This window comes from Pocillopora verrucosa, chromosome 9, assembly GCF_036669915.1.
Source record: "Pocillopora verrucosa isolate sample1 chromosome 9, ASM3666991v2, whole genome shotgun sequence".
NCBI lineage: Eukaryota > Metazoa > Cnidaria > Anthozoa > Scleractinia > Pocilloporidae > Pocillopora > Pocillopora verrucosa.
In genome coordinates, this window is record NC_089320.1 from 18,689,308 (window position 1) to 18,716,842 (window position 27,535).

At 39.0% G+C, this 27,535-nt stretch overlaps 3 protein-coding genes across 5 annotated transcripts; all 3 read right to left on the bottom strand.

The window, feature by feature from the left end:
• Positions 1-309: 309 nt before the first annotated feature.
• Positions 310-4,668, bottom strand: LOC136283256 (transient receptor potential cation channel subfamily A member 1-like). Of its 2 annotated transcripts, XM_066171786.1 has the most exons (5): positions 3,991-4,668; positions 2,339-3,825; positions 1,772-1,981; positions 1,136-1,311; positions 310-741 (listed from the first exon to the last, which is right to left on the bottom strand). In XM_066171786.1, exons 2-5 carry the CDS (start codon positions 2,819-2,821, stop codon positions 525-527), a joined length of 1,086 nt encoding a protein of 361 aa, XP_066027883.1. In that variant the 5' UTR covers positions 2,822-3,825; positions 3,991-4,668; the 3' UTR covers positions 310-524. The 2 variants fall into 2 exon arrangements, with proteins under 2 accessions (XP_066027883.1, XP_066027882.1); XM_066171785.1 differs by having other exon boundaries at positions 2,339-4,668.
• An 855-nt stretch (positions 4,669-5,523) lies between these two features.
• Positions 5,524-15,848, bottom strand: LOC136283254 (transient receptor potential cation channel subfamily A member 1-like). Its single transcript, XM_066171782.1, has 11 exons — positions 15,621-15,848; positions 13,314-13,677; positions 12,590-12,936; positions 11,700-11,973; positions 10,790-11,117; positions 10,348-10,553; positions 9,437-9,772; positions 7,816-8,644; positions 7,212-7,421; positions 6,592-6,767; positions 5,524-6,201 (listed from the first exon to the last, which is right to left on the bottom strand). Exons 1-11 carry the CDS (start codon positions 15,670-15,672, stop codon positions 5,985-5,987), a joined length of 3,339 nt encoding a protein of 1,112 aa, XP_066027879.1. The 5' UTR covers positions 15,673-15,848; the 3' UTR covers positions 5,524-5,984.
• A 967-nt stretch (positions 15,849-16,815) lies between these two features.
• LOC131793772 (transient receptor potential cation channel subfamily A member 1) lies at positions 16,816-27,415 on the bottom strand. 2 transcript variants are annotated; one of them, XM_059111251.2, is made up of 12 exons: positions 27,225-27,415; positions 26,437-26,562; positions 24,483-24,876; positions 23,005-23,345; positions 22,496-22,769; positions 21,691-22,021; positions 20,911-21,113; positions 20,179-20,514; positions 18,780-19,599; positions 18,213-18,422; positions 17,579-17,754; positions 16,816-17,259 (listed from the first exon to the last, which is right to left on the bottom strand). In XM_059111251.2, the coding sequence occupies exons 2-12, from the start codon at positions 26,492-26,494 to the stop codon at positions 17,043-17,045; spliced, it is 3,360 nt and encodes a 1,119-aa protein (XP_058967234.2). In that variant the 5' UTR covers positions 26,495-26,562; positions 27,225-27,415; the 3' UTR covers positions 16,816-17,042. The 2 variants fall into 2 exon arrangements, with proteins under 2 accessions (XP_058967234.2, XP_066027878.1); XM_066171781.1 differs by lacking the exons at positions 26,437-26,562; positions 27,225-27,415 and adding an exon at positions 25,015-25,037.
• Between the last annotated feature and the right edge of the window lie 120 nt (positions 27,416-27,535).

Consider the following 27,535-nt stretch of genomic DNA (forward strand, 5'->3'; position numbering starts at 1 on the left):
TATTGCCGACAGCAATTTCTAAAGTAGGCACACTCAGGATCTCATTGTGTCACCCTGGAAGGGAGAGTGATATCCTATCTTACATCAGTGGTCTCTAAAAAGAGAGGGGTGTGCCCTAGGGCCGATTTTATCACAGGCTACACAGTTTTGAACAAACATTTTAGAAACAAACAAGGTTTCAGCGACCGCCCTTTAAAGCATTTCTACTTTTTTTTTCTCCCTTTCAAGACCTGAAGTAAATATTTCGCAAGATGAATTCAAATATGAATTAATTCAGTTTTCTCAAATAATTCACCCGACGACGTCAATTATTTGATTCACTAATCTTTAATTATCATAAAATATATTAAAACTGATTCTGACATTGTAATTACAAACCTTGTCGTGGCATGCAAACATGGTTAGCAAAAGAGCAATTGTTTGCTAATTGATGATTGGGAGATGCACTCTAAACGACATAATGCGTCCTTCTTCGTATTTGAATTTGTCCGGATAAAATTGGCATTTACTTAATATGTGTTTAGTTATTCATTTATCCCCATTTTATTAGCTATGGCTGTGAGTACTTTGCTTTGAGCATCCACAGTGGCTTGAAGTCTCTTCATTTGTTCTTCTTGCCTTTCGATCCTCTGCCGATCATACTCATCTAAGTCACCTTCAACTTCGTTTTGGCTGGATTCGTTCTTGCCAATGATATCCAGGAAATCTTCATTTGAGAGACCCGTACCAGAAAATACAAATCTGAAAGAAAAGCAGAATTTGTGACTCTTCTTTTTTTCACGATAGCACTGTATATATGATTACTATATCGTAAGAGCATTTCCCCTTTGCTAATGATTCTCCTTGAATGAAGGCGGCCGCCTTTGTTTCCTGCATTTGTATTAAAAAATTAGGAAATTCAGAAGGCTGTTTCAAGAGTCATTCTGAGGAAGCTTTCAACTTTACACCCTTCGGCCAGCCTTCTCAAAGTCAGTTTTCAGTAGCCTGGAATAAAACTTTTTTTTTTATTAGAGGCACATGCAGTTCTCATAACACTTTCCATTAGAGAAATCCACACAATTCAAATCTGCATTTCAAAAGCGGGCTTTGAGTAGTTCACCAACACGATCTGAGTACGTTTTAATGCAAAACATACCTCTTAACAGTCGTGTTCTGATTCAGTTTGAACTCAAGGTATTCTTTGTAAGTTAGTCTTAACATCCACGTCGGATATCGCTTTCGTATACTGTCCACTAACAAAGCTTGATCTATCAAATTTCGCAGAGTTGCTGTCTTCTGAATAGAGTCTATGTCCCCAACGGCCAGACCGACCTAACATAGTAACAGTAATTAGAGCGCTTCTCAGTTGAATGTTGCAAAGCCAAAGTTAACTACTAAAGAGGTCAATAAAAAAAAACCGAAAATTCGAGAAGGAGTCAGTAAGAACACAAGGTAAATCATGTATTCCAATAAGTCTGACACTAGTGTACAGGTAAGGCCCTCAATTGGAGAATTCCGTTAAGGACTCATCAAAGTAAAACTATCACTGAGGCTAATCAGAAGAAAAAACAAATTTAAAAGGGGCCTATACACAAAGTAAATCATTAAACTTAGGTAGTTTGAAAGACACTAGTGTACGTTTAAGGGGCCCCGTAATGAACTATATAGCCTCGCCCCCGCGGTGGAATTAAGATGAATAACAAGCAAGTCGGCTTTGGGTATTTGTAACCTTTCTTTTTTTCTTTTGATCGCACCATCGAGTATGGAGCTAATTATGGGTACAGTGACTCACCAGGAGATTCATAAGGACGATGGAGACTGACAACACGAACAGTATGAATAAGATATACGACAGCACCGGTAGAGGAACGTACAGGTTACTCGTGCCCGGGACTTTGGCGCTGTTCACCACGTTGTCAGACAGAATGTCAGTATAGTCCACTTCGCCCAACAACATAACAAATATTTTCGCCATCGAAACCCAAACAGATGAAAAGGTATCCTGAAAAGAAAGGCAACGTAAGCGCACACAGTGACCAAGATATCTAATAAACTGTAAGTTGTGATCAACCCTCGACGTAAAGGTAATGAGAATTTAAATTCTATTGAAGTTTCAACCGCAGACCTGAATGAGCCGGTAACAACTCATCCAATGCCATTAATGGAAACTATTTTGGCAAAAATAAACAGGATCTAATTTTAGAAAAAGGTTCATCAAAGGGTCCTTCAGCAAAAATAAAATGAATAACGAAATTTTGCAACAGTTGGCGGATTCTCCATATTTATGGTCGGTGGTTCTTATTGTGCATGCTAGTAATCAACATTGCACAACGTTAGCTTCAAAAAATTAACATCTTACCTCTTCTTTTAAAAGAACGTAGAAGACCAATGTATATCCCAAGAGCAAGACGGCAAAGATGAGGATCACCCTCACAAATGTCTGCAGTACCTCGATGTACATGGTTATGTACAACGATAAGGAAGTTATGCGACGTAAAGAGAGACACCAATTGCTGTAGCATAGCAACAAGGCTAACGTTCCGAAAGTCCACTGCACGCGAACGTCGCCATAAAGCTCTTGGTTGGTCAAATAAGGTAGAATAAAGATCAAAGTGCTCAAATACATGCTTAGGTCTACCAAATTTGTGTAATCCTTAAAGTATCCAAGACGCTGCCAAAATATCTGAAATATCTCTTTAAACAAGGATATAATCAAGAACGCAAAGATAACTCCTGGAAGGCTCTTGGAATCCTCGCCAGCCTCGGTCACTGCATTGCCGAGAAATATGAAGTCTATCCTAGTCAATGCTTTTTTTTTTGTACCGCTCATGCTAGAGGACATATTTGGCACTGGGCGAGAAATCAAATCTTTAGAGTGCACAACCGATATCAAGCAACACTGAAAATTTCAAATCAGAGATATTGCACCAAAAGAAATATCGAAATTATGTTTTTGCTCTTCTCCTGAGACAAGGATATTGAAAGAAAAAGCTGAGTTCTTTCCGGATGTCAGATTTCTGGTAGATGTATTTTCATTTGTTTTGTTCTTTGTATTTGTTACTTGGCAAATTTTTGGCTCTGACTAATATTTTTTCCTTTATTTACCGACTTTGATCATCATCATCAACTATATTAGAACGACTGATGAAGTCCATAAAAATTCCTAGAAACCGTCTGCCGAAGATTAAGCATGTCACCTAACTGAAAAAGTGTAAGTCTGTTGGATAATCTATCAACAGTTTTTCCTTGATCGGCTCCCCAAACCCTAATGTTGCTGTAGGATCTTTGTGGTACCCGACCCGACCCAAGCCTCGCTCTTTTTCACTCTGCCGATACTATCGCGTCGTTTACTACTTCGCTCCGTGTTACCGACTGAAGGCCAGGAACGGGCGTAACCTCTCCCAAAAAAATTGCGTTATTATTGTTTTAAATTCAAATGTACAACTTCGAGTTATCCTCAGCTCCTTCTGCTTGCTGCTTAATCCTTTAACTTCCATGAGTGACCAAGACTGAATTTCTCCCTCTAATATCGGTACAATATCAAGGAGACAAGTGATGAGAATAAACAAAAATATCAATGAGGGCATGATTAGTTGATCCACTACCAAATTCTCCGAACAGACCTAGTGAAAATGATATGGCACACAGTAAGGAGAATAAATAATGATATCTTGTGAGTGAAAGGGTTAAATACGATGCAGTACTAGAACAAAGCAGTACTTACGAGCTCGCTGACATTTAACATAACCGAAAATTTGCATGATTTCTCTTGTTATCTTAAGCTCCAAGATTTCGCGTATTTCTTTACGCACCTGCCTCCCTGCGTAGTTACTTGTCAATGAAGAACTAGTGAAGTCATCATAATCTCAATTAACTCTCCTTGCCGTTTACACAAGCGAGCTTTGAAGTCGTAATTTACAAGACAAAGGAATAACATGATCCCCATTTGCTTACATTGCACATGGAAAAAAACATCAATGAAACAAGTGATACAAAAATTAACATGCTTACTACTGATATGGGCCTTTGTGAGCGATGTTGTCTCTGCTTTCTTGCTTAATTGGAAAATTAATTAAGATCAGTTTGGATTTCGGAGATCGCACCAAGCAGTGGAAATTACGATAATACTTGAGCCTCGGACCTTTTCTGCTTTTTTTAATGAAGTGATGGAACTGATAGGGAGCTTGAAAGGGCAATAGTGTTGTGACAACGTCCTGTTGCTACAATGACAACATCAGACAGTGACGCAAGAGTGAAGTTACATATTATGATTTATCTAAAGCATGGCATAATGAAACACAAGCAACACGTTACAAGAGCCTCATTGGTTCCTAATCACTCTTAGAATATATAACTTTAGAAAGAAGCTGAAATATATTTATTATAAAATATTTTGTGGGCGAGACGGTTGACATGGTCTTACAGTTATCTTGTAATTTCACAACGAACGACAAACAAGCGCAGCAGTGAGGTGAAATATTTAAGTGGCCTCATTGTTCATTTCATTCATTCTGATCACGTTTCTAACAAGTTTCCCGTTAAAATAACAACAGCATACAAACCAGTTCCATCCAGGACGCCAACAGAGCGATAAGTCGACATGGGAGCGAAACCGACACAAAGTAAACGTAAGATTTACAGAATTACCAAACGCTCTTCTTATTGATTGTGACGGTGCTGTTTATCGGTTTCGTGACGTACGCAACGTTAGATATAAGAGGATGCAAATTTCAAATGAAATGGGGGTAAAGTCTCACATGAGTGGTCACCTTTCTACGACCCTCACGTTGACGTAACAGCACGGGACTAGCACAATGTGTCAGTTATATCACGCAACGACTTTTTCCGCACTCTTTAATGTCATTGGGCTGAAGAATATTTTTATAATTAGCCTCTATTTTGCGTGAAATATGCTCAAATTTTCTGTGCAGACATCATCTACTCAGAGAAAAGAAAAGCTTTGCGAAAGCGCTTAGGAGTGACAGATTAAGTCCGCGGACAACATTTTGTCACGCCAAACAGGCTCAAGTGTCAGGTGACTACTGGTTTCTTCTATTTATTCATTTATTCAATCATTGATCGATTCATCCGGCTAACTCTCAACATTCCATATCTTTTTAATTTGCAGCACGTACCACAAAAGGTTTGCCATCACCTTACAGTCATCAAGTCGACTAAAAACGATACGATTTACTTTTCAATGTTTTCCGATATAGTTTGTTGACCTCTTGTTCTGTAACACCTGTAACATTATCTCACATCTTGATTTAAGAGAGACGGAAACTACACAATCGTGGTAACGCACTGAAGGTCAATACCACTTGAGGAAATTAGTTCGGAAATTTCCCCGTTTCGGGTGACAGGTTTAGAACAACTCTTATAAGCCAAAATATTTTACCAACTGTAATTATGACTGTAGTGCTTTATGGCTTCATTAGGACTCGATAATGTGGGATAGTGTTTATGAAGCAGAAACGCACTGAATTTCCAATGCACACTTCCAAGAAGGGACTAGCAAGAAGACGTTGGAAGGTGAGAAATAAAAGCCTTTACAAACTTAGCAGGCAACTTTAATTAGCAACTTCCACATTCTTTATCATTTACACTCTGTATGAATGCACAATGACAACATAATTAAATTAAATATGTAATAACTGACAAGGGCAACTTTCTGAAGTGGATTACTTCTAACTAATTTTATTTTAATATCTTCTTTTCTTTCAACGTAGTTAGTTCCTAAACTGAATGCTACTGGGACATTCAAAATATCAAGGAAGATGGTGTGGGAGTAATTTCTTTTAACATATGATCACCTTTAAAATAATATTAATATAAGGAAAACGATTGAACGTTTACTTGAGACTTAATAACATCTGGGACAAGCGCGCATATTCAAACTGAATCAATGAACACTGGGTCGCTTGTTCCATAATTCGCTAAATGGGACAGTCAATCCTTCATGAGGGTGGTTGTTTCTTTTTTCTTTTGTGTGATCAACCAGCCTTTTATTGATAATCCTTTATATTCAACCTTTCAGCCATTGCCTCAAGGAGTTTGCTTTGTGCTTCCACAGCGGCCTGGAGTTTTTGTATCCTTTCCTCTTGTATTTCCTCTTGCAACTGCGCCTGTCGACAAATATCACTAGAGTTCCCGCTGGATGCGCCGTTCAGCAGCATTTCTACAAAATCACTTCCTGTGATATCGGTAGCAGATAGTGTGACCCTAAAATGTAAATGAGAGTTCGAGTAAAATAACAATACAACTGCCATGTATGAAAAATAGAACTTCGTAGTCTCTCTTTGGCATCAACTAAGCTTTGAGAACCCTTAGTTGAACCCTCAGTACAGTTATTGCCCGCTTTTGTATTCTGCGACTTATTGTTCGTTAGATCCCATTAGCCTAAACTTTGGGCGTGACTGCATCACAACTCATTCGGAGGCAGTTGATTCACAGGGATAATCTCTCAGAGTGATACATAAAATTAATCAGGGAACAAACACCGGATATAGAAGAATTAGAGACTGAGATGTAGATGAAAGCTCACGAATGAAGTGGCCACTGACGTGAAAATAAAAAAGAAAGAAAAGTTACGTATCGAAAAACAATACTTACCACTTCATGAAACTGTTTTGATTTGGTTTTATTCTCAACGAGCTTCTGTAGATCTTTCGTAAAATCCACCTTGGATAGGATTTGACGATGTCGTCAACTAAAAACACTTGGTCAATCAAGGCTCGTAAACTAGCTGTCCTCTGAATAGACTCGATATCTCCAACTGCTAAACCAACCTATGATTATGGAACACAACTTTCGTTAACTTTTGGATGATAATAACAGCAACTGCCCGATCGACGTAGCAACCATGCCCGGTGCCCGGGTTCACCTCCTCATTGGAACGTTAGGAGACTACAGCTTGAACAAACTCGCTGAACGAAGGGTACCAGGAGTCTTGGATCACAATAGCTACTTCTTTAATGTACCACTGCCTTACTCTTACAACATTTACTAACTCTAACTGCTACTCCAACTTCAACTTCAACTTCCACTACTATAGAGACATGTATCAACAAGAACCCCAAATATATCTTTCTCCAGGTAGAGAAAACCACGTCTTATCAATGACTAACGATACTCTGCTCAGCTCGCCTTACAACTAAAGATCGTTTTTTGATGTATGTCAAGCAACTGGTGGCCTGTAATATAGTGACATAGGGAATTGATATCTTACATACCAGCAAGTTGACGAGCACAACACTACCTAACAATATGAACGCTAAGAACAGACAGAAGGTAAGTGTTGGCAAAGGAACATATGGAATGTTTGTTCCAGGCACTTTCTCGTTGTCCACAGCTTTGTCAACCAACATATTTGAGTAGTCTAACTCACCAACCATTGTGACGTGGATCTTTGCAAAAGCGTACCAGAAAGATGAGAAATTACCCTAAGAGAGAAATAAACCCAAAACCTATAAGGCATGCAATTCCATTCATAAGAAGTACTCTTTATATTTATAAGCAAGCAATTTTTGTCAGCTGTAAGAGCCCAAAGAAGCTGAAGGTTTTTCAGACAAATTTTTATAAAGCGTGAAATGCAAGTTAACATTCAGAAATGATATAAAATTTGAAACACCAGAAAATTATACTGTATCGCGAACGATTCTGCTATTTTATACCGATGGATCTTCATGCACTTAACATTCACATAGAAGTTCACATTTCAGTTCCAGTCACAAACTAATGCCCCGAATTGATCCGAACACGTCTTTTTCGAAACATCACTAGTTTTTACGGTAATGAATACGAAAAGTTCTGTAATATCTGCGAAACCGTTCCTACCTGTTCTTTCAACAAGGCATAAAATACCAAGGTGAATCCAATCAGGGCAATCATAAATGTGGACATCACTTTCAGAAATGTATAAAGAACTTCCACGTACATTGTGACGTACAAACCAAGTCCACCGAAGCGACGAAGAGATAATGTAAAATTGATGTAGCTTAGTAGAAGACCGAGTATACCTGCTATCCATTGAGTCTGTGTGCTGTATATAATTCTCCCAGTCATGTGAGGAAGTATAAAAATCCAGACTAATACGTACATTACTAACTCTGACAAGTTTGTGATATCCCTAAAGTAAGAAAAACGCTGCCAAATGATTTGAATAACTTCCTTGATGAGCTGCACGATCAAAAACGCTAGTAAAACATAAGCCACGGTCAGCTCAAACGACGAATTGATTTTAACATCTCCGTTGGCTGCTTTCTCAGAAGAGGTCAATGAAAAATTGATTTTGTTCCTCTCTTCGACAAAGAGATACGAGAACAGGATGACATAAGCGGCCATTACAACACAGTTAATCAAGGAGACACACTTTCCCAAAATTAGCCATTTCCATCTCAACAACGCTTGAGTGACACTGTGATTGAGCAATTTTTCTCGTCGATCTTTTGCCATGCATGCTGGCCCGAAGTAACTGTGACAATCAGGCTCAGGATCCAAATGAACCAGGTTAAATGTAACAGAGAATTCGTCGTGAGACGGAGGGTGTGGACTGTAGGTAATGCACTTATCAAGAACAACTTCTGCCACATCTGGAAGTTTTTCGATCAGTTTTCTCATCGGGTGAACACCAACACCTGGTGAGCATTGCAGCATCTCTTCCCACCTAAAAATTTATAACAATTCAATAGCCATTAAAACATTATGCAATTTCAACGTTTAACAACTAAGTAATCAAGGAATAGCATTGGTTCTTAATGGTCATTATATGATAAGATAAATCATACATGCATTTCAATTGGTTGTTGCCTATGACCTATTGGAGGACAGACGCATGGTTAGATGACGTCACCATTAACTATATTTCGCTTTTTATGGCGTAAAACAAGTAGATTCAATGTTGTTGTGCGTTTGTCCAATAATAGATCTCAGACGACGTCAAATTATGGTAAGAACATCGGTTACACACTGAGCTGCGCATGTTACGCCACGTTTTTGTTCTTACCACATATTGGCGTCATCTGTGATCTATTATTGTACAAACGCACGGAAACATGCAATCTATTTGTTACCTTTTTCCTGGTGGAATTCATGTTATCTCCACTATTTTCTTTTTCACTCATTAGAAGTTTCCTTATCCTATTAAAAATTTCTTTTTCACTGTAATGCCGGTAACACACTCATTAGAATAAATTGGCTATGAGCGAAAGTTCACAGCGCTAGCTGCTGCTCAGGTGAAATGGAGGGACGAACAAATATCACAGGAAAATATGGTCAAGTCAAACCTCGAAGCAAACCAAGCCAACAATGTGTGTCGTGCACTTCCTCCTTGCCCCGAACAATCCTTTAGGTGGCTGAAGACAATTTTCTCTTAAGTGAACCTATGTATATACACCTAAATAGAACAAGGACATCAACTCCTCTTCTCCCCAGCTGATTTCAAGACCTAAAAATGTACCTTTCGTGTTTCATCAGTGTCATGGCCACATCTTTGGCTTCCCATTCAATAGCAGCATCAAGGCAAGTCATTTTTCTGTTATTTAGAGCCGTGACGTCAGCTCCTTGGTCCAAAAAGAAGTGGAGAATATCAAGGCGATTGTACCTGCAGGCTATGTGAAGAGGAGTGTTCCCATCTTCGTCTTTTTCCTCGAGCGTGCTTAACAAAAGGTAATTAAGTACAATCTTGACTGTTTTTAAAGAACCAGCCTTGACTGCCAAATGAAGAGCCGTGCGACCGTGTATATCACTGGAAGTTACTTCAGCTCCTTTCAGGATCAATAGCTCACATGCCTCGCTGAAAATTATACATGAAGAATTAAGGAAACAAAATATGTTTGGATGCTGCACATGTACATCAAGTGTATTTTCAAGATTTGTGACAAAGCCTTGTTCACAGCGAAAGCCTTAGAGAGTTTTGCTAGAAAAACTGAAATAGCAGATAGCGTTTATAAAGTAGCCAGCTTAAAAAAAGTCTAAATCCGATTGGACCGAGTGGAGAGCACTATGGCGCAACATACGAGTCTAGACTTATGCCCCATTCACACCAAAGCTTAAACATGTTTAAAAGTTGTTTTGTTAAACACAGTTTAATTTTTTTTTTCTTCATAGAAACTATTTAGCCGAATATTTTTGACTTGAATGTAGCACATTGGAAATGCAAGTTAGCAAGTACTTGAATCCAATGGAAAATCAAGTTTTTCAGTTCTCTGTTTATAATTTTCATTCAATGAAAACCAGTTTAACAAAACATGTTTTGCTGGTGTGAATGGGGTAAAAGTCTCAAATACATTTAATGTCGTAATACAATGGCTTTGCGTGAGTGAGCACGTTGGAGTATTTTTTAAACAAAACATCATAAGGGGTACCCACGTGTGCTTGTTGCTGGCAGCTAAATGAAGAGGCGAACTTCCTTCCGTGTCTCTCTCATTTACAAGAAAAGGGCAAAGAGTGAGAACCCGCAAGCAATTAAGGGATCCACTTGCAGCAGCATCGTGAATAGGCAATTTCTCGTGTGCATCCCGCAGGCAAAAATATTCCTCCGTTTTCGGCGCCCTTTGAACGAGAATTTCCAGAATCTAAAGAGACAAACAAAAAGTTTGCAAATTTATTCAGTTAGTTCCTGGAAGGCAAAGTATAAGTTGTGTGTTTCTTTTAATTCGCCAGAATGCGGGACTCGGTCGTCTCCGCTTTCAGGTTTCTTTGGGGTACAATGCTATTGCTATAGTGGAAATTGGTTAGGAAAGACCATATAACCCCTGAGTGGCTGACATCGCCGTTTCGTTGGGAAAAGCTGCCATGTTACAGTAAGTACCTTTGGATCTTTAAGAACAGCTGCCAAATGAAACACTGTCTTCAAGTCTTTTTCCCTACATCTTATCAATTTGTTTCCGTCCCTTTCTAATAATAGCTTCACCATTTCCGGCTTATTGAAGATTACTGCCAAATGAAGGCAACTATTCAATGAAGAGTCCACTGCGGTTATATCCGCTCCGCAGTCCAACAAAGCTTTCACAGTGTGGCATGCTCCATGGCTCACTGCCAACAGCAGAGGCGTCATCGATAACTGGTCTTTGGTCTCTAGATCTGCTCCATTCTCCACAAGTAGCTCGACTATTCGAACGTGATTAAATGTTGCAGCACTACATTTTCATCAAAAAACAAGAAAAATGTGTTAATTATTAAAAATTGTGGTTGATAGTACACCGAAGTTATCATAAATGAGCTCCGCAGCCAGAAAGAAAATTGTTGAAGAGACGCTCAACCGAATTATTGGCAATTTGAAAAGAGGAAGAAGAAGTAAAGAATTAAAAAAAAAACTTACTCAAAAAAGGATTAAACAATGTTTTTGATTCTCTACTATGCAATGTCAGAGGTGATTTTCACAGAATATTATGCAATTCTGTCCTATCAACAGAAAATCACCTTATTTTCTCTTGGTCCTAAATACAAAATTCTCCTCAATAGTAACTGGAGACGAAAAGGCAAATGCTGTAAACTCAAACTGAATCCATTCTATATGTGAACATTCGTTTCCATGTTCCCATTCAGATTGACTCTCAGGCCAGAAGGCATTTAACTTACACAGTCATGCTGTGATTAGACTTCGTGCTTTGTCGACTACCCTCAATCTTAAATTTACACTCTGTTGCATGAAACTGGTAATCCATGCAGGGTAAAGAAAAAGTATTAGAAACTTTCCACAAATATCCCAAATTAGCTACCTGTGCAATGGTGTCCTTATATTCTTATCCCTTGCATCAACGACTACTCCGTACAAGATGAGGAGTTCAACCAACTCCACAAAGCCGCATTTGGCTGCATGATGAAGTGGGGACATGTTCTCCGACCAATTATGCGAATCATGATCCGCTCCGTGACGCAAAAAAAGTTCAGCTACATTCACATTTCCTCTCATGCACGCAACATGAAAGGCTGTTGATCCTTCTTTGTTTCTTGTATTGATATATTCGCTTACAGAGGAGAGCGTCTTGGAAGCTTTTACAAAACAAACAAACAAAAAAGAAACAATTGACAATTTCTATTTTAAACCTAAGTTAATTTAATACTCTACGTTTCGTATAACAAGAAACTTTTTCATGATAACCGACTAGGTATTTCTCGAAGAAATAATACTATAAAGTCATGATATTTCTCATGGGGTTATGTTGAATTTTGGTGCGTAGCGCATGTCACAGGGTCTCTGACAATCCTAAGTTGCTATTATAGATAGCATTTGGGTACACTTCAAATTCTCCTGGACGATATAAAAACACCACCCGTTCCAAATATATCGATTACTGAACACACTATTCGCAAAAGAGATCCAGAAGAGAAGTCGTTTCGGAAACAGCTTTCCAATCATTTAGCGATACAATTCTCAGCACTCTATGTTCGCTGTGATCTCAGTACCGCATTTCAGACCTATTACCCTATGAGCTACCTTATAGCGGCACACACTTTGAAAAACATGTCCGTGAAGTATTCCCTCGTACAAGTTGACTGGCTAATACTGAAAATAGTATCGTGTGATTCTCTTGTTTTAAACGAGTCCTCGAAACCAACACGAACCATAACAAATGGTTCATGTACGTCAGGGAGAACGAACAATTACCTGCGTTGATAAGAAGCTTGCAATTATATTCATCCCCATTCCAAGCCGAAAAATGAAGTGGAGTATTTTTAGTTACCTTCGAAATGTAGGTAACATCAGCACCATGTTTTAAGATCACTTCACATGTGGCTCGATCTCCGCCGAAGCAGGCCATGTGCAAAGGCGAAATATGTCCGTAGTTTATAGTGGTAGCTTTTATTCTGGAATCATTCAGCAGTAGAATACAAATCTCCGTGAAACCCCTTCTGGCAGCTTCGTGAAGTGGTGAAATCGAAGAAGACTCATTTCCTATAAGAGGATTAGCTCCTCTTTCAAGAAGAAGCTTAACCACCTCTGATCTGTTAAACCTGCAAACGAAACAACGATACAAAGTTCTACTTTAAATTCAACATATTTATTTCCAGCATTGTTCGATTCACGAAGCCAAGGTGCCTGTTTGCTTGTTGAGCAAAACTTATGTCGCTTAAATTTGGATCAATCTTTACTTATAAAACGAGTGGGACTGCACAATTATACTCTTATAAAACGTATTAAATTGCAACATGAAATGTAATAAAGGATTGCCTTTGTTTTCACTTTTCTCCTATTCGGTTATTAGTGTAAAAAAGGCTAAGATTTAAATCAAAGTAGAAGAAAGAGAAAGAATATTCCGCGCTATCTAGATTGAGAATCTCTCTATGTGGAGTTATTAAAATGTACGGCTGATGAACTGACTTGTGTATACCTTGCAGCAGTGATAAGAGGCGTCGATCCAGTTCTGTCTGCAAGATTGATATCTGCGCCGCTTTCTAATAAAGAGGCTAATGCCCCAACATCATTAATGCGAACAGCTCGATGAATTGGGGCCACTCCTTCCCGATTCAATGTGTTCACATTTACCTTGGCTGCAAAATTCTCGTTCGAGAAGTAAATAAAGCTATTCATGGTCGGCCTATATACTTCAACATTAGGAACCTGGATGCGAGTTCCATCAACGTCACCAGGATTGTAGTTCATTAGTTCCACAGAATCGTTGTCGAACCAAGGATCAACTTTGTTCAAAGATGCGTTGCTGCGTTGGGTGCCCCCAGACCTCAACCTTGCAGTATCTATTGATAAGATTTACATAACATTTTATTTCATGATTTCAGCCTTTTACAGGAATAGGGTAAGGATGACCATGGGCTGCTGTCACGGGTGCTTTAATAAAAGTTAGCTCTTCACTCTGGCGAATGAGAGTCAAGTTTTCCGAGTTTGCTTTCGGTCCCATCCCTGTATCAAAGGGTTTTTTCAGGTTGGCAACCATGGTAGAGGTGAACATTAAATTCATCTATAGACCATGGAAGAGTGAAAAAATATGTTTGCATGCCCGAAATTTTTGCAGATTAACAGAGATCACAATCACACGCGATTATAAACTCTCGCTATCGGCGTGCTCCTTCGTCCTCTTCGTTAGAGAACACTCGAGTGCACGATATTGCAACTTTTCTTCGAAAATATAGAAAAGCTGTCGCCATCAGAGCTACTTCATCATTCCCTGAAATGTCAACTATCAAAAAACATGGGTATTATTTTGGTCCAATATTTACTTGTTCTTCAACCATGACCGCTATCCTGTTCGATTCCCACTTAGCAACTTGCGGTTAAAAAAATTAAAACCTCTCCAAGGGGAAACATAGATGGCCAAGGAAGGAGATGAAAGGTCAAAAAGACATCGAGTAACAGAGGAAAACTTAGCAGCTGAAAATTAACTCTTCTACTTACCATGCGCGATAAAAAACTCAATCTCTCTTATTCTTAGAAATTTGCCCAGAAAGAGACTAGTTCCTTTTGTTGCACAGTTTTTAATCCAATGTTTGGTAAAATTAGTGTATTTTGAATATTTTTATTCTGAGCTGCTTCATTTAATATACGGCATTTCAAGCTGTTTCTGTAAACATTTACTGCAGGTGCTGTAAACGTTATCAAATAAGCGATAAATCCTCTCCGAATGAGACTTTTATGACAAAATAATTAAATTAATTTACATATCAGAACGTCAGATCGCACAATCCACAATGAAAAAGTCAGAGGAATATTTCCAACGAACTTAAAAATTAACAAGATTTATTTTCGCAAAGAATTATGCTTTTTCTGGCCACTGTTACTGGTGAGAAGAAGGTGAGCAATCTTCACAGAGAGAATATCTGTGTCACACAAGCACTGTTAGTGAACAAATCATTCTTTACCAAAATAATTAAAAGGAGAATGGGGACTCATTTTGCTCTAAAAGTACGCATGCGGCATTTGTGATGATTTACCAGTATTATGAAGCGATATGATGGTATTGCTTTCTGAATTTAATGAGAGAGCGTCATTTCAATTTGATATTATCACATTTGATGCATCTAACAAGTGCAACAGGGAAAGACAGAACACTGAGCTAGTTGTGTTACAGACATCGAGAGCAGTCGGGATCGATGCTTCTCAACTCCTGTCCTGTAACCTTAACAATCCCGGCTTGATCTCGGGATATCAACATCTGAAATCATCGGAGCTTTTAATTAGATTCTAAGTAGTTCAGGTTTCTTCTGATTAAAAGTTTTGAAAGTAAATTGACTTATAATGCCTTGTTACTCATAAATAACTTGTTCTGTCTTCTCATTTATTCGGTAGTTGATTATTTCATCAAACTACTTCTTCGTTCTAAATAAGTTAGTGAGTCTTAACCTAACCGAAACAACCAGCAGCACTGATCGCGTTTTCGTGACAAAACCGCATGCAATCATAAAAACGCACATACTTCCCACGCAAGAATATACGAGCATGTAAAGCAACTTTCGAACAATTTAGTCTCCATTTCTCATTTGGTAAATAATAAAAAGGACTGGATCAAATCTTCAACTTGAATTGGAATAGTAGCTCTGCCACATCTTCGTAAACTAAACTAAGAAAGCAATCGTGTCTGTGTCATAATAAACAACCAATTCTCCTCACTCTAACCTGAGGAAAGCATCGTTTCTTTGTCACAGTAAACAATCAATATAGGTAAGAAAAGGGGTAGGTATCAAACCTTTTCCATTTTGTCCCCCAACAACTCGATATGTCGACATTAGATCGCTCATGATGATGATGAAGGTCGGCGAACGTGATCGCCAACAATACTTTCTGACGTTACACGATCAGCGCCAAATCCGAAACACGTCCAAAGATGCAGATGAAGTCATATTAATTACAGATGATTAGTTTCACAACAGTTGCTTTGGTAAATAGCACGAAATGGAGGCGGTGGATGGGAAAAAAGCAAACAGCTTGGCATACTTGTCCTTCAACGAAACGTGTTATTGTAATGATTTATTGTGCTCTTGATAATACAAAATTGGCATTATCACAGCCCTTTTAACTAATTGCACTGTTCTTCGTTCAGCGGCGGAAATCGTACTCCAATTTTTACCAAAACAGGTGAATCAACGACACTGAAGTGGATAGTGACATTTGTTAATTTTTTCCTAATTAACGAAAGATTATGCGAAGAGAGATAAATCGATAAATAAATCAGGGGTTTTCTGAGCCTAACTGGTTGCTTCTCCTGTCGTAAAGTAAGGAAGTTAGTCCAAGCAACTGATATTTCAATATCACTTTTTAGAGCAATTACCGTTTTAAGAGTTCTAAAATGACGCTTGAATTTCATGATCACCAGCCTGACACGAACGACAGTTTTTCTTCGGCCTTTCTGTTTTGTTTTGTTTTTTCTTGTTTTTATTTTTTTTTTAATTTATAAACTTATAAATATACGGCGATGGTGAAACGTTTCCTATGTGAACTGTACAAATATCTGAGAAAATTGTGTTGAATTTAATGTTCCAATTACGCAACATTTATTAGTAGCGAGGCCAGACAAATTTCGAAAAATTAAAACGTAACACGCGCCACCAAAATTTTTTTTCTTTTTTTCATGAAAGACTCTCCAGAAGAATCTGATATTGCCGACAGCAATTTCTAAAGTAGGCATACTCAGGATCTCATTGTGTCACCCTGGAACGGAGAATGATATCCTATCTTACCTCGGTGGTCTCTAAAAAGAGAGGGATGTGCCCTAGGGCCGATTTTATCACAGGCTACACCGTCTTGAACAAACATTTTAGAAACGACCGCCCTATAAATATGTGAGCGTTTCTATTTTTTTTCTCCCTTTCAAGAACTGAAGTAAATATATCGCAAGATGAATTCAAATGTGAATTAGTTCAGTTTTCTCAGATAATTCACCCGACGACGTCAATCATTTGATTCACTAATCTTTAATTACCAGAAAATATATTAAAACTGATTCTGACATTGTAATTACAAACCTTGTCGTGGCATGCAGACATGGCTAGCAAAAGGGGAATTGTTCGCTAATTGATGACTGGGAAATGCATTCTGAACGACATAATGCGTCCTTCTTCGTATTTGAATTTGTCCGGATAAAATTGGCATTTACTTAACATGTGTTTAGTTATTCATTTATCCCCAGTTTATTAGCTATGGCTGTGAGTACTTTGCTTTGAGCATCTACAGTGGCTTGAAGTCTCTTCATTTGTTCTTCTTGCCTTTCGATCCTCTGCCGATCATACTCATCTAAGTCACCTTCATCTTCGTTTTGGCTGGATTCGTTCTTGCCAATGATATCCAGGAAATCTTCATTTGAGAGACCCGTACCTGAAAATACAAATCTGAAAGAAAAGCAGAATTTGTGACTCTTCTTTTTTTCACGACAGCACTGTATATATGACACGTTTTGCGGGTAATTACTGTATCATAAGAGCATTTCCCATTTGCAAATGATTCTCCTTGAATAAAGGTGGCCGCCTTTGTTTCTTGCATTTGTATTAAAAATTAGGAAATTCAGAAGGCCGTTTCAAGAGTCATTCTGTGGAAGCTTTCAACTTTCAACTCCACTGGAAAAATCCACACAATTCAAATCTGCATTTTAAGAGCGGGCTTTGAGTAGTTCACCAACACGATCTGAGTACGTTTTAATGCAAAACATACCTCTTAACAGTCGTGTTTTGATTCAGTTTGAACTCAAGGTATTCTTTGTAAGTTAGTCTTAACATCCACGTCGGATATCTCTTTCGTATACTGTCCACTAACAAAGCTTGATCTATCAAATTTCGCAGAGTTGCTGTCTTCTGAATAGAGTCTATGTCCCCAACGGCCAGACCGACCTAACATAGTAACAGTAATTAGAGCGCTTCTCAGTTGAATGTTGCAAAGCCAAAGTTAACTACTAAAGAGGTCAATAAAAAAAACCGAAAATTCGAGAAGGAGTCAGTAAGAACACAAGGTAAATCATGTATTCCAATAAGTCTGACACTAGTGTACAGGTAAGGCCCTCAATTGGAGAATTCCGTTAAGGACTCACCAAAGTAAAACTATCGCTGAGGCTAATCAGAAGAAAAAACAAATTTAAAAGGGGCCTATACACAAAGTAAATCATTAAACTTAGGTAGTTTGAAAGACACTAGTGTACGTTTAAGGGGCCCCGTAATGAACTATAGCCTAGTCCCCCGCGGCGGAATTAAGATGAATAACAAGCAAGTCGGCTTTGGGTATTTGTAACCTTCCTTTTTTTTTTTTAATCGCACCATCGAGTATGGAGCTAATTATGGGTACAGTGACTCACCAGGAGATTCATAAGGACGATGGAGACTGACAACACGAACAGTATGAATAAGACATACGACAGCACCGGTAGAGGAACGTACAGGTTACTCGTGCCCGGGACTTTGGCCCTGTTCACCACGTTGTCAGACAGAATGTCAGTATAGTCCACTTCACCCAACAACATAACAAATATTTTCGCCATCGAAACCCAAACAGATGAAAAGGTATCCTGAAAAGAAAGGCAACGTAAGCGCACACAGTGACCAAGATATCTAATAAACTGTAAGTTGTGATCAACCCTCGACGTAAAGGTAATGAGAATTTAAATTATATTGAAGTTTCAACCGCAGACCTGAATGAGCCGGTAACAATTCATCCAATGCCATTAATGGAAACTATTTTGGCAAAAATAAACAGGATCTAATTTTAGAAAAAGGTTCATCAAAGGGTCCATCAGCAAAAATTAAATGAATAACGAAATTTTGCAACAGTTGGCGGATCCTCCATATTTATGGTCGGTGGTTCTTATTGTGCATGCTAGTAATTAACATTGCACAACGTTAGCTTCCAAAAATTAACATCTTACCTCTTCTTTTAAAAGAACGTAGAAGACCAATGTATATCCCAAGAGCAAGACGGCAAAGATGAGGATCACCCTCACAAATGTCTGCAGTACCTCGATGTACATGGTTATGTACAACGATAAAGAAGTTATGCGACGTAGAGAGAGACACCAATTGCTGTAGCATAGCAACAAGGCTAACGTTCCGAAAGTCCACTGCACGCGAACGTCGCCATAAAGCTCTTGGTTGGTCAAATAAGGTAGAATAAAGATCAAAGTGCTCAAATACATGCTTAGGTCTACCAAATTTGTGTAATCCTTAAAGTATCCAAGACGCTGCCAAAATATCTGAAATATCTCTTTAAACAAGGATATAATCAAGAACGCAAAGATAACTCCTGGAAGGCTCTTGGAATCCTCGCCAGCCTCGGTCACTGCATTGCCACTTGAAAAGTTCACTTTGTCTCTTTGCTGGACGATGAACACGGAAAAAACTATAAGAAATGCGATGAAAACTGCGAAGTTAAAATAGCTAACATACTTTCCTAGAACAAGCCATTTCCACTTTAAAAGCGTCTGCGTCACACAATGATCCAAGAGACTCTCTCGACGATACTTTGCCATGGAAGCTGGACCGAAAAAGTAATGATGACCTGCTGGATCAGCAGCCGGATCCAAAGGAAGGAAATTGAAAGAGACCGTAAAATCGGGATGATTAGTTGGCAGGTCGCTGTAGTTGATGCACTGATCCAAAACAATCTCTGCTACTCCCGGAAGCTTTTCTATCAGTTTTTCCATGGGTGTAATTTGATCCACAGGAGTGTCGCACAAAACCTCCTTCCATCTAGAAAATAAACGTCAAAAAACAACCATGAGATAACATCGAACTCCAACGCAATGAAATGCCGAGGAACTTATGAAAACAATTCTATATTACAAGGTTTTGTTTTGACAGTGTTCCAGTATGACGGCGAGAGCTTCACTTTCGAAAATCACTTGGGAACAGTTTCCTTACCAATTGCAAATGTACGCCGCAAACCGGTTGTGGAATTCATAAAAAAGGGTATACGATCCTAACAACAAGAAAGCCCAATCAATTCATTGCATCTATTTTCAAGAAATCAAGTTTATGTTTCATTTTTAAGTGAAGAAAGGATCAAGTTAGGAAAGCGAATTCCTTAAGACACGTAGTTTGTAAGACTTCTTTAATAGATCAATCCTGTTTTGGAGATCTTTTGAAAATAATTTTGGCTATTCACCAAATTTATTCTATCAGGGAGAGAGCCGGGTGCAAGAAACATTAGACCTCACACGTTAATCCAAAAGATAACCTAAGAGAGATAAGCTTAGAATAATGGTTATATGAAGGATTACGTCTCATCGAGCCAACCGTAATGGACCAAACGTTCTAACCATACTTAACCTTTTATGCCTGACGAGTGTTTCTGCCACTTCAACTGCATTCCACTCAATAGCCTCGTCGAGACAAGTCATATTCCTGCTATTTCGAGCCGTGACATCAGCTCCTTGGTCCAAAAGAAAATTTAAAATTTCGACTCGATTATGCATTCCTGCCACATGAAGGGGTGTGTTTTGATCTTTATCTTTAACCTCAAGTGTATTTGGCAACATAGGACTCAACAACAGTCGGACAGTTTCCAATGAGCCAACCTTGACGGCTAGATGAAGTGGAGTACACTGTTGGTTGTCAAGTGCGGTTACGTCACTTCCTTTAGACATCAAAACAACACAAGTTTCTCTAGAAAACAAAAAATTGGTAGACAGTGCTGCTCATTCACTTAATTAATTCGTCACAAGGAGATGGAGATGTCATTAATTATTACGGAGAATGGAGGAAGGGAAAGGCACTGTTTGCATACTCACAGTTTTGGTGTTAAAAGGTAAGGCTTTGCACATTTTGCCAAAAAATAATACGTGGACTCTTGACAGTGAATAATTTTAGACATGGATCCTAAACGAGCCTTGTATTGTGGATCGCAGAGGACCCTGTGGGTGTAATACACTTCAGTGATTGCTCCGAAACAACTGCAAATTCTCGGGAAGTGTTTAATCTCAAATTTTGACGAGCCCTACTTCTATTTAGAGAAATGATGAAAAAAAATTCAGAAAAGCAAAAACAAAAACAGAAACTTACAAGTGCTTGTTCAAAGCAGCGAGATGGAGCGGACTCATTCCGTCCTTATCTCTGTCGTTTCCGTAAATGAAAAGCGCCTTGCAACTCATCAGAGAGTGAACACATTCGAGTGAACCATTTTCTGCCGCAATGTGTAATGGAATTCTTTCATTCAAGTCTCTTTGTCTCAACCAGAAGTCATCTCGCAGAACGATATCAAGAATCTGTTGAGGGGGAAACAAAGGTAAGTTTAAATTGATAACAGACAGTACGCATTCGTAGCACCAATTCCGTGGAAAGCATCGAAGACCCTCTGATTGGCTCATCAAACTCTGAATATCTTTTGAGCAACGCCCGCGGGATTTGTACCCAGAAATATTGTAGTCTTTGCTGGAATGAATGAGATTTTTGAGCTCGTTGCTACGCAGTAGTTTTTAACTATCTCATGAGGCGACTCTCTTTCCGTTTAGTTGATCAAAGAGGAAGATGGAGAGGGGTTGAAGTTTGAAGAAAAAGAGTGAGAAAGAGCTTAAATGCGTGCAGAGAGACTCAACTTAATAGTTTAGTCATTGAGGGACTGGTACGTGTTTACACAAGCTAATAGACAGCTTTTGCGTACTCAACGCCTTTTCTGACAACGTACCTAAGAAGGATTGAAACTTCCGGGACACGAGATTCCCACAATTGGACTCAGTAGGCTGTTTTCTCATCATGAGCTCGATTACTTGATCTCATCACCTACAAGATCGTGGCCACTAATTCTTCTCACAGGCTAGAACTGCAAAAGAAGATCCAACTCACCTCTTTTTGCTCGAGAGAAGCTGCAATATGCACGAAAGTTTGAAGCTCGTTATTCCTCAGCTTCATCAGATTTTCTTTTCCTTCAGTAACCAGCAGCATTTTAACAATCTCTAGCTGTTTGCGTTTCACGCCTAAATGAAGACAACTGTTATGCCCGGAATCGACAGCCATAACGTTTGCTCCTTGATTGAGCAGCAGCTCTGCTGTGTCCTTAGCTCCATGAACAACAGCACCCAAAAATGGTGTCATGTCCATCATATCTTTAGCCTCTTTATCGGCTCCACTATCCAACAAGATTTTGACTATATTCACTTGATTAAACGCAGCAGCCCTAGCACGAAACAGAAATATCATGATTTTACTACATTGATTCCGAAAACGATTACCGTGAGAAATGATCACCGACTAATCGAATGACATCTACTTTTGAAATTTTTGAAAATTGCCAAGCCGCTCTATGTAGTTCGGCCATTTTTATATTGACCTCGGTTTTCTAATTATGCTGCTTACCTGTGAAATCTCTATCCACTCAAGATATGTATGTTCAAGATATTTCTGTAAAAAGAAGCTACCCCATTTATAAACCACATAGCAATTAATCCGCTGCTCAACCCCACCACAATTTCTACATCGACCCACTTATGGGATGGATAGTTGCTTATAAGATAGTGCAAAATGTCATCCAACCTTTGAGCATGATATGGTCGATTGTCGTTTACAACTTCTAAGACGGAGGTGTAAATTTGCCGTAGAGGTTTAACCGTATGGGCCACCTTTAGCTTCAACACTTATGACATGTTCTTACCTATGAAGAGGCGTCTGCAAATGTCCATCTTTACTAGAAATGTCGGCACCACAAGTAAGTAACAGCTTTGTTATTTCCTCGTGGCCATACATTGCGGTGAGATGGAGAGGAGTGCTGAAGTTCACTCCGGTAACTGCTTCATAATCCGCTCCATAACGCAGTAACAATTCCGCGACTTTAGAAGCTCCCTTTCGACAACATACGTGCAAGGCTGTGCTGTCCTCAACATCTTTAGCATTCAAAAAGTCTCTCACAGACGGGCATTTCTTCTTAGCTGCATCAGAGAACAATTTTTTTTAAATGGAGAACGATTTATGAATACACTTCAAATTTCATCTGACGATGGTGTCTGTATTCGGTTGATCGGTTACACATGGAATTAAAACATCATCTCACTTATGTAAGGTAAAGTTGCATTCAACTCTTTCTTGAGTTTTTTCATGAAAACATTTCGGATTCTGTCGTCCAATCAACTTTACTAACAAAACGTGATAAACATTTATGTGTACCTGTGGAGATGAGCAGTTCACAAACGTCTTCGTTTGAGTTGAAAGCCACAAAATGAAGAGCAGTCGTCAGGTTACCAGTTTTTGCAAATAAATCAGCGCCATACTGCAAGAGCATTTCACAAAGCGAACGGTCACCGCCACCACTCGCGCCATGGAAAGGCGTAAATTTTGCTGAGTTAGCACAGTTTACTTCAGTCCTGGAATCCTTCAGGAGAAGGGCTGCGATTTCATTGTACCCTCGCCGAGAAGCGAAAAGCAGAGGCGTCTCGTTTTCTTCGTCAGGTATTGAAGGGTCTGCGCCTTTTTGAAGTAGAATTCTTACAACCTCTGTGCAATTATTTCTGGAAAATAAATTAAGATGTAAACTTATGTGGTCTACTAGTTGGAATGCAATGTTAAGGATAAAATTTCAAGTAAAGGAATAATCATGAATGGTACATATATTAGAAGTAGACTAATGATGATTTGGACGGATTGAGCTCGGAGACTACTTACTAAGTCTACTGAGATGAGTAGAAAAAGTTGTTTTTGAATGCCCAGAACACGTTGTAGCTTTCTCTTTTCTGAGGAAACAGAGATGAGACGCCTACGATAGTTGTTCAGAAGAGCGTTTTAATTCCGAGTGACTCGGCGCTCAAACTTGCTAAAATAACTTCGGATCAGCCAAGATCTATAAAAAGGAAGACATCTTCCTCAAACATAAGAACGTTCCTGAAACATTCAAGAAAGGCTTTGGCGACAAGCAACGACGTAGGCAGCAATCGGGATACATTCAGCAACATGCATCTCAAGAAAGATCATAACCTGCCGAGAAGTTATATTTGGAAAGTTTCATTTTGAAAGGGGTGTAATGGAAGACAGAGATAATTAACCTCTATTGCTAATTAGAACAAGAGCAGGTGACAGCTTTGATACACGGGTTGCCATGCAGAGTGCTGATATTGATATTCGAAGTAATCCGGCTTGGGTTCCAAGATATCCACGTTGTGACAAGGCAGGAGATTTATTTACTGGGCGTATTTATTTAGGGCTCCAAAAGAGCTCATTTATATTCGATTTGGTGTGTTAGGTTTTTTTTTCAGAATACGGATAGCGTATGTAACCGAGATCGTGGCAAATATGACGTTGGTAAGAATATCTTCTAATGTATCTTGACTTTTTGGTGGTTCGTTCAACCAGTATTTGTCAACTTACACGATTCCTTGAGAGTTAAGAGTCTTTGTCTAATCATTGTTTCGGATTAGCACCCATCTTTATTATTCGACTATTCCACTCCGCAGGAAATCAAACACCGAAAACAATTTGCATATTGGCCTCTATTCACAAACACACGGTCGGCTTCCGACGACGAAGGAAGGCCAAGCATAGATAATGGTTTTATCAAAACAGAAAAGAAAAATAAAAATCAGATTTTTCTAAACTCAGAAAGGTTTTTACAGATAACATCGATTCTTTTGCTTATAATAACTAGATCATACCTGACGGCGATATTGAGTGCAGTGAGCCCGTTATTTCCAAGTGCGTCGATTTCAACTCCCCTGTTTAATAGCCAGATGACCTCATCAACTTTATTGCATCGTGAAGCATGGTGAAGCAACGTGAAACCCTCGTTATCCTCGGCACTCAGAAATTCCCTGTCTATAGCTCCAGTTTCTGCCTCCTTTAGTTTAATGGCATCGAAGATGCTGGCGCCTTTACCACGAGACAGCATTTTCAGGGCTCCGTGACAAAGTCGCTCTCCTTTCGAATTCTCGTTTGGTAAAAGTATTTTATCCAGCTCCAACGAGTGATCAGGGTCCTTCATGGTGATATTCAGGGGCGTCACCGTATTTCTATTAGATGTATTTCGTTCTAAATGGACTGCTGGACTTCCTGAAATTAAGAGAAATAATGCTGAAGTTACACATTCAAAAGTACAACAAAAATACGACGGAGTCGACATCACAATTTTGCAGTCTCGTTCTCAAAGTTATCGTTGATTCATCTGGATTGATATTAATTAAATTTTACCCTAAATATATCAAGTTTGGAGCCACACTATAGCTCCTTGCACAAAGGAAGGTCACTTTGCTCTTGCATCCACAATGAAGCAATGTTCCCCCTCCTGCCGGTCGGAAAATTACATCATAGCGCAAGAGGTGCAAGTAAATCCCTTTGTCAACACACACTTTCTTGCGCTTGAATCCGCTAAGAAAATATCAAAGTTCAGACTCTTGCTGGTCTTCAGTAGATTATAGAATACATTGTCTTTTTGTTCTAGTGGACGCATTTATTAAGTTACGGTTGATTAATTCTGCGTAATTTTCACACATTTTACATTCACTGATTGGTTGTAATTACACGCGTTCACATGCACGTGCTAACCGCGTTAAAGCAATTCTTCAAAACAGGACGAGTCACGCGTGCTAAATGCGCGTGTAATGCTGTATTACATGTGAGGGGTACTGTGCTGCTGTCCATTGAGACGGGTGTTGAAGGCCCAGGTCGAATCCAAAATTTCAAACCTTTTCCTAACGCTACATGGTTCGATAGGTAATGGACACGACAACAAATGAGTTTCACATAACTCAAATTTGAGTGAACTTCTTCAGCCATAGCTGAGCAATCAGTGATGCTTACGGAGCAAAACGATCGAGGCTCTGGGAACGAGCTAGTCAGTTTACTCTAGATTTTAATTAAACTCACATGGTTATGCCAATTTGGAGATCCAATTAAAAAAATTCAGCAGTAACAACTCTCTTTTTCGAAGGCCACTCTTTTTTGAAGTTCACTTATCTATTTGTTGGCCAAGTTCTCCCGATATTGCCTCTATGTGTACTTCAGAAACAACAGGTTGTTCATGACAAACAAGGACTTCATCCTCCTCTAGGGTCATGCTACTAATACTCATCTTAAAATCTGAAGCCTTTCAAATGGCATGGGGTCCTTCAGTTAGCCAGTTCTATTTAGGTCGTTTGAACCAAAACAGCAACACAAGTGATTTCATTTTAAAGCTCACATTGATATAAGAACGTATAAAAATCTTTACAGAGGAATCGAAAGAGTGGCAAGGCAAGGTCACAAAAGTTAAAGCAGCCTGCGGGCTTGTAAATTGTGAGAAGAGGCCTTATCAATAAATGGGTCCTTAATAGGTCAATCACTCAAGTGAAATGAAAGGACTATATAAAGCAAGCCTATGTGTAGCCGTACCCTCCCCCCCTCCGTTTCTCCTTGGAGGGGGGGGGAAGGCACGACTTCACATAAGCCAATATTAAACATGTGTTTGAGGTGGTGGGTAGGCGAAGCATGTGTCGCGTAATCGCAGTTAGAGCATTAAAAAGAAGAGTTATTTATTTTATTAAAGTTAGAGAAAAATGTTTTTCGTCTTGTCACGAGCGTGGGAAAAAGAAAAAAAATTATCATCTTTCTTATTCCATTTACTAGAGTTGTTACCTTTTCCATCTGCGAATCTCACATAATCTTGTTCTGTTAGTTTTAAATCATCCGCCATATTTGACGAGTGCACTCAAGGTGAATCGATAATCACCTGCAGTAGTCTGCCAAAGGAAACCACATATCCTACAAAACAACGATCAAATTGTGTGATGAAATCGAACAGTGCGTGAATTAGGTTCTTTACTACTGAATGCTTTACACGGGTAGAAACTGAGCGGTTTCTTTACGTCACGATGACTTACAAACATAAATAATCACCGGGTTACAAGGACTGTTGATAATCATAGTGACAGGCACAAAATTTGGCGAGATTTTCCCACAGCCCCATACTTCATTACGATTACAGTTCTCTGATGAAAACAAAACAACTTAACAGAATCAACATATTACCTTTGGGACTACAGCTTTGTTTTATAACAGAGTAGAAAATTCTCCCAAAATTTAAGAACGCTCAGTGTAATGTGGAAGTCACGAACGAAAAAAAAATCTGATGTTTATGACGGGTCGCTTAAAAACTTTGAGAAAAATAAAAATAAAATAATTTCTTACATTGGAAATTATCAACAGCAACGATTAACAAAATTAACATTTCAATATTCACACAAAGAAACAAGTATGAATCGACTCAGTGTCGGCAACTGATACATTTCGGCCGACCGACGATCAAAAAGTGACTTTAAATCTATGCCAAATAAGAGAAGAACTGTTACTTCCATTAAAAATCTACAAAATGAGCCTTGTTTTGGGTTATTTTTCTCAACAACATCCTTAATTACTTCACTAACCTCAAACGACTAAAGAGCTGTCATCATGATCGTCGATTTTGCCGCACTTTGTCGCTCTATCCAAGCGAGCGTTCCTTCAAATTCCCCGTCTCCTTCTCAAAAGTGCCACTAAAACTACCCTGAATTTTTGTTTTCATCTAAACATCTGAGAGAGTCTTCCGTTACTTTGAGAAGCATCGACACTTGCTCGTTGTGTGACATTCACTTGATCGATTACGTGCAAACGATCGATTGTCGCTAGGCAACAGGAGACTCAATACAAACAAAGCTTAGCTGACATAGACACGACTATCATTTCGCCTTTTTTCCGA

Coding starts and splice junctions, on each gene's coding strand:
- LOC131793772 (XM_059111251.2), bottom strand. CDS start 26,494: ATGGCGGATGATTTAAAACTAACAGAACAAGATTATGTGAGATTCGCA. Junction 23,346..24,482: donor GCACTCAATATCGCCGTCAG/GTATGATCTAGT, acceptor TTTATTTTCCAG/AAATAATTGCACAGAGGTTG. Junction 17,260..17,578: donor CAAAACACGACTGTTAAGAG/GTATGTTTTGCA, acceptor CTTTTCTTTCAG/ATTTGTATTTTCAGGTACGG.
- LOC136283256 (XM_066171786.1), bottom strand. CDS start 2,821: ATGTCCTCTAGCATGAGCGGTACAAAAAAAAAAGCATTGACTAGGATA. Junction 1,312..1,771: donor TCGTCCTTATGAATCTCCTG/GTGAGTCACTGT, acceptor TTACTATGTTAG/GTCGGTCTGGCCGTTGGGGA. Junction 742..1,135: donor CAGAACACGACTGTTAAGAG/GTATGTTTTGCA, acceptor CTTTTCTTTCAG/ATTTGTATTTTCTGGTACGG.
- LOC136283254 (XM_066171782.1), bottom strand. CDS start 15,672: ATGAGCGATCTAATGTCGACATATCGAGTTGTTGGGGGACAAAATGGA. Junction 13,678..15,620: donor TGGGGGACAAAATGGAAAAG/GTTTGATACCTA, acceptor TCTTATCAATAG/ATACTGCAAGGTTGAGGTCT. Junction 11,118..11,699: donor ATAAGGACACCATTGCACAG/GTAGCTAATTTG, acceptor ATGAAAATGTAG/TGCTGCAACATTTAATCACG.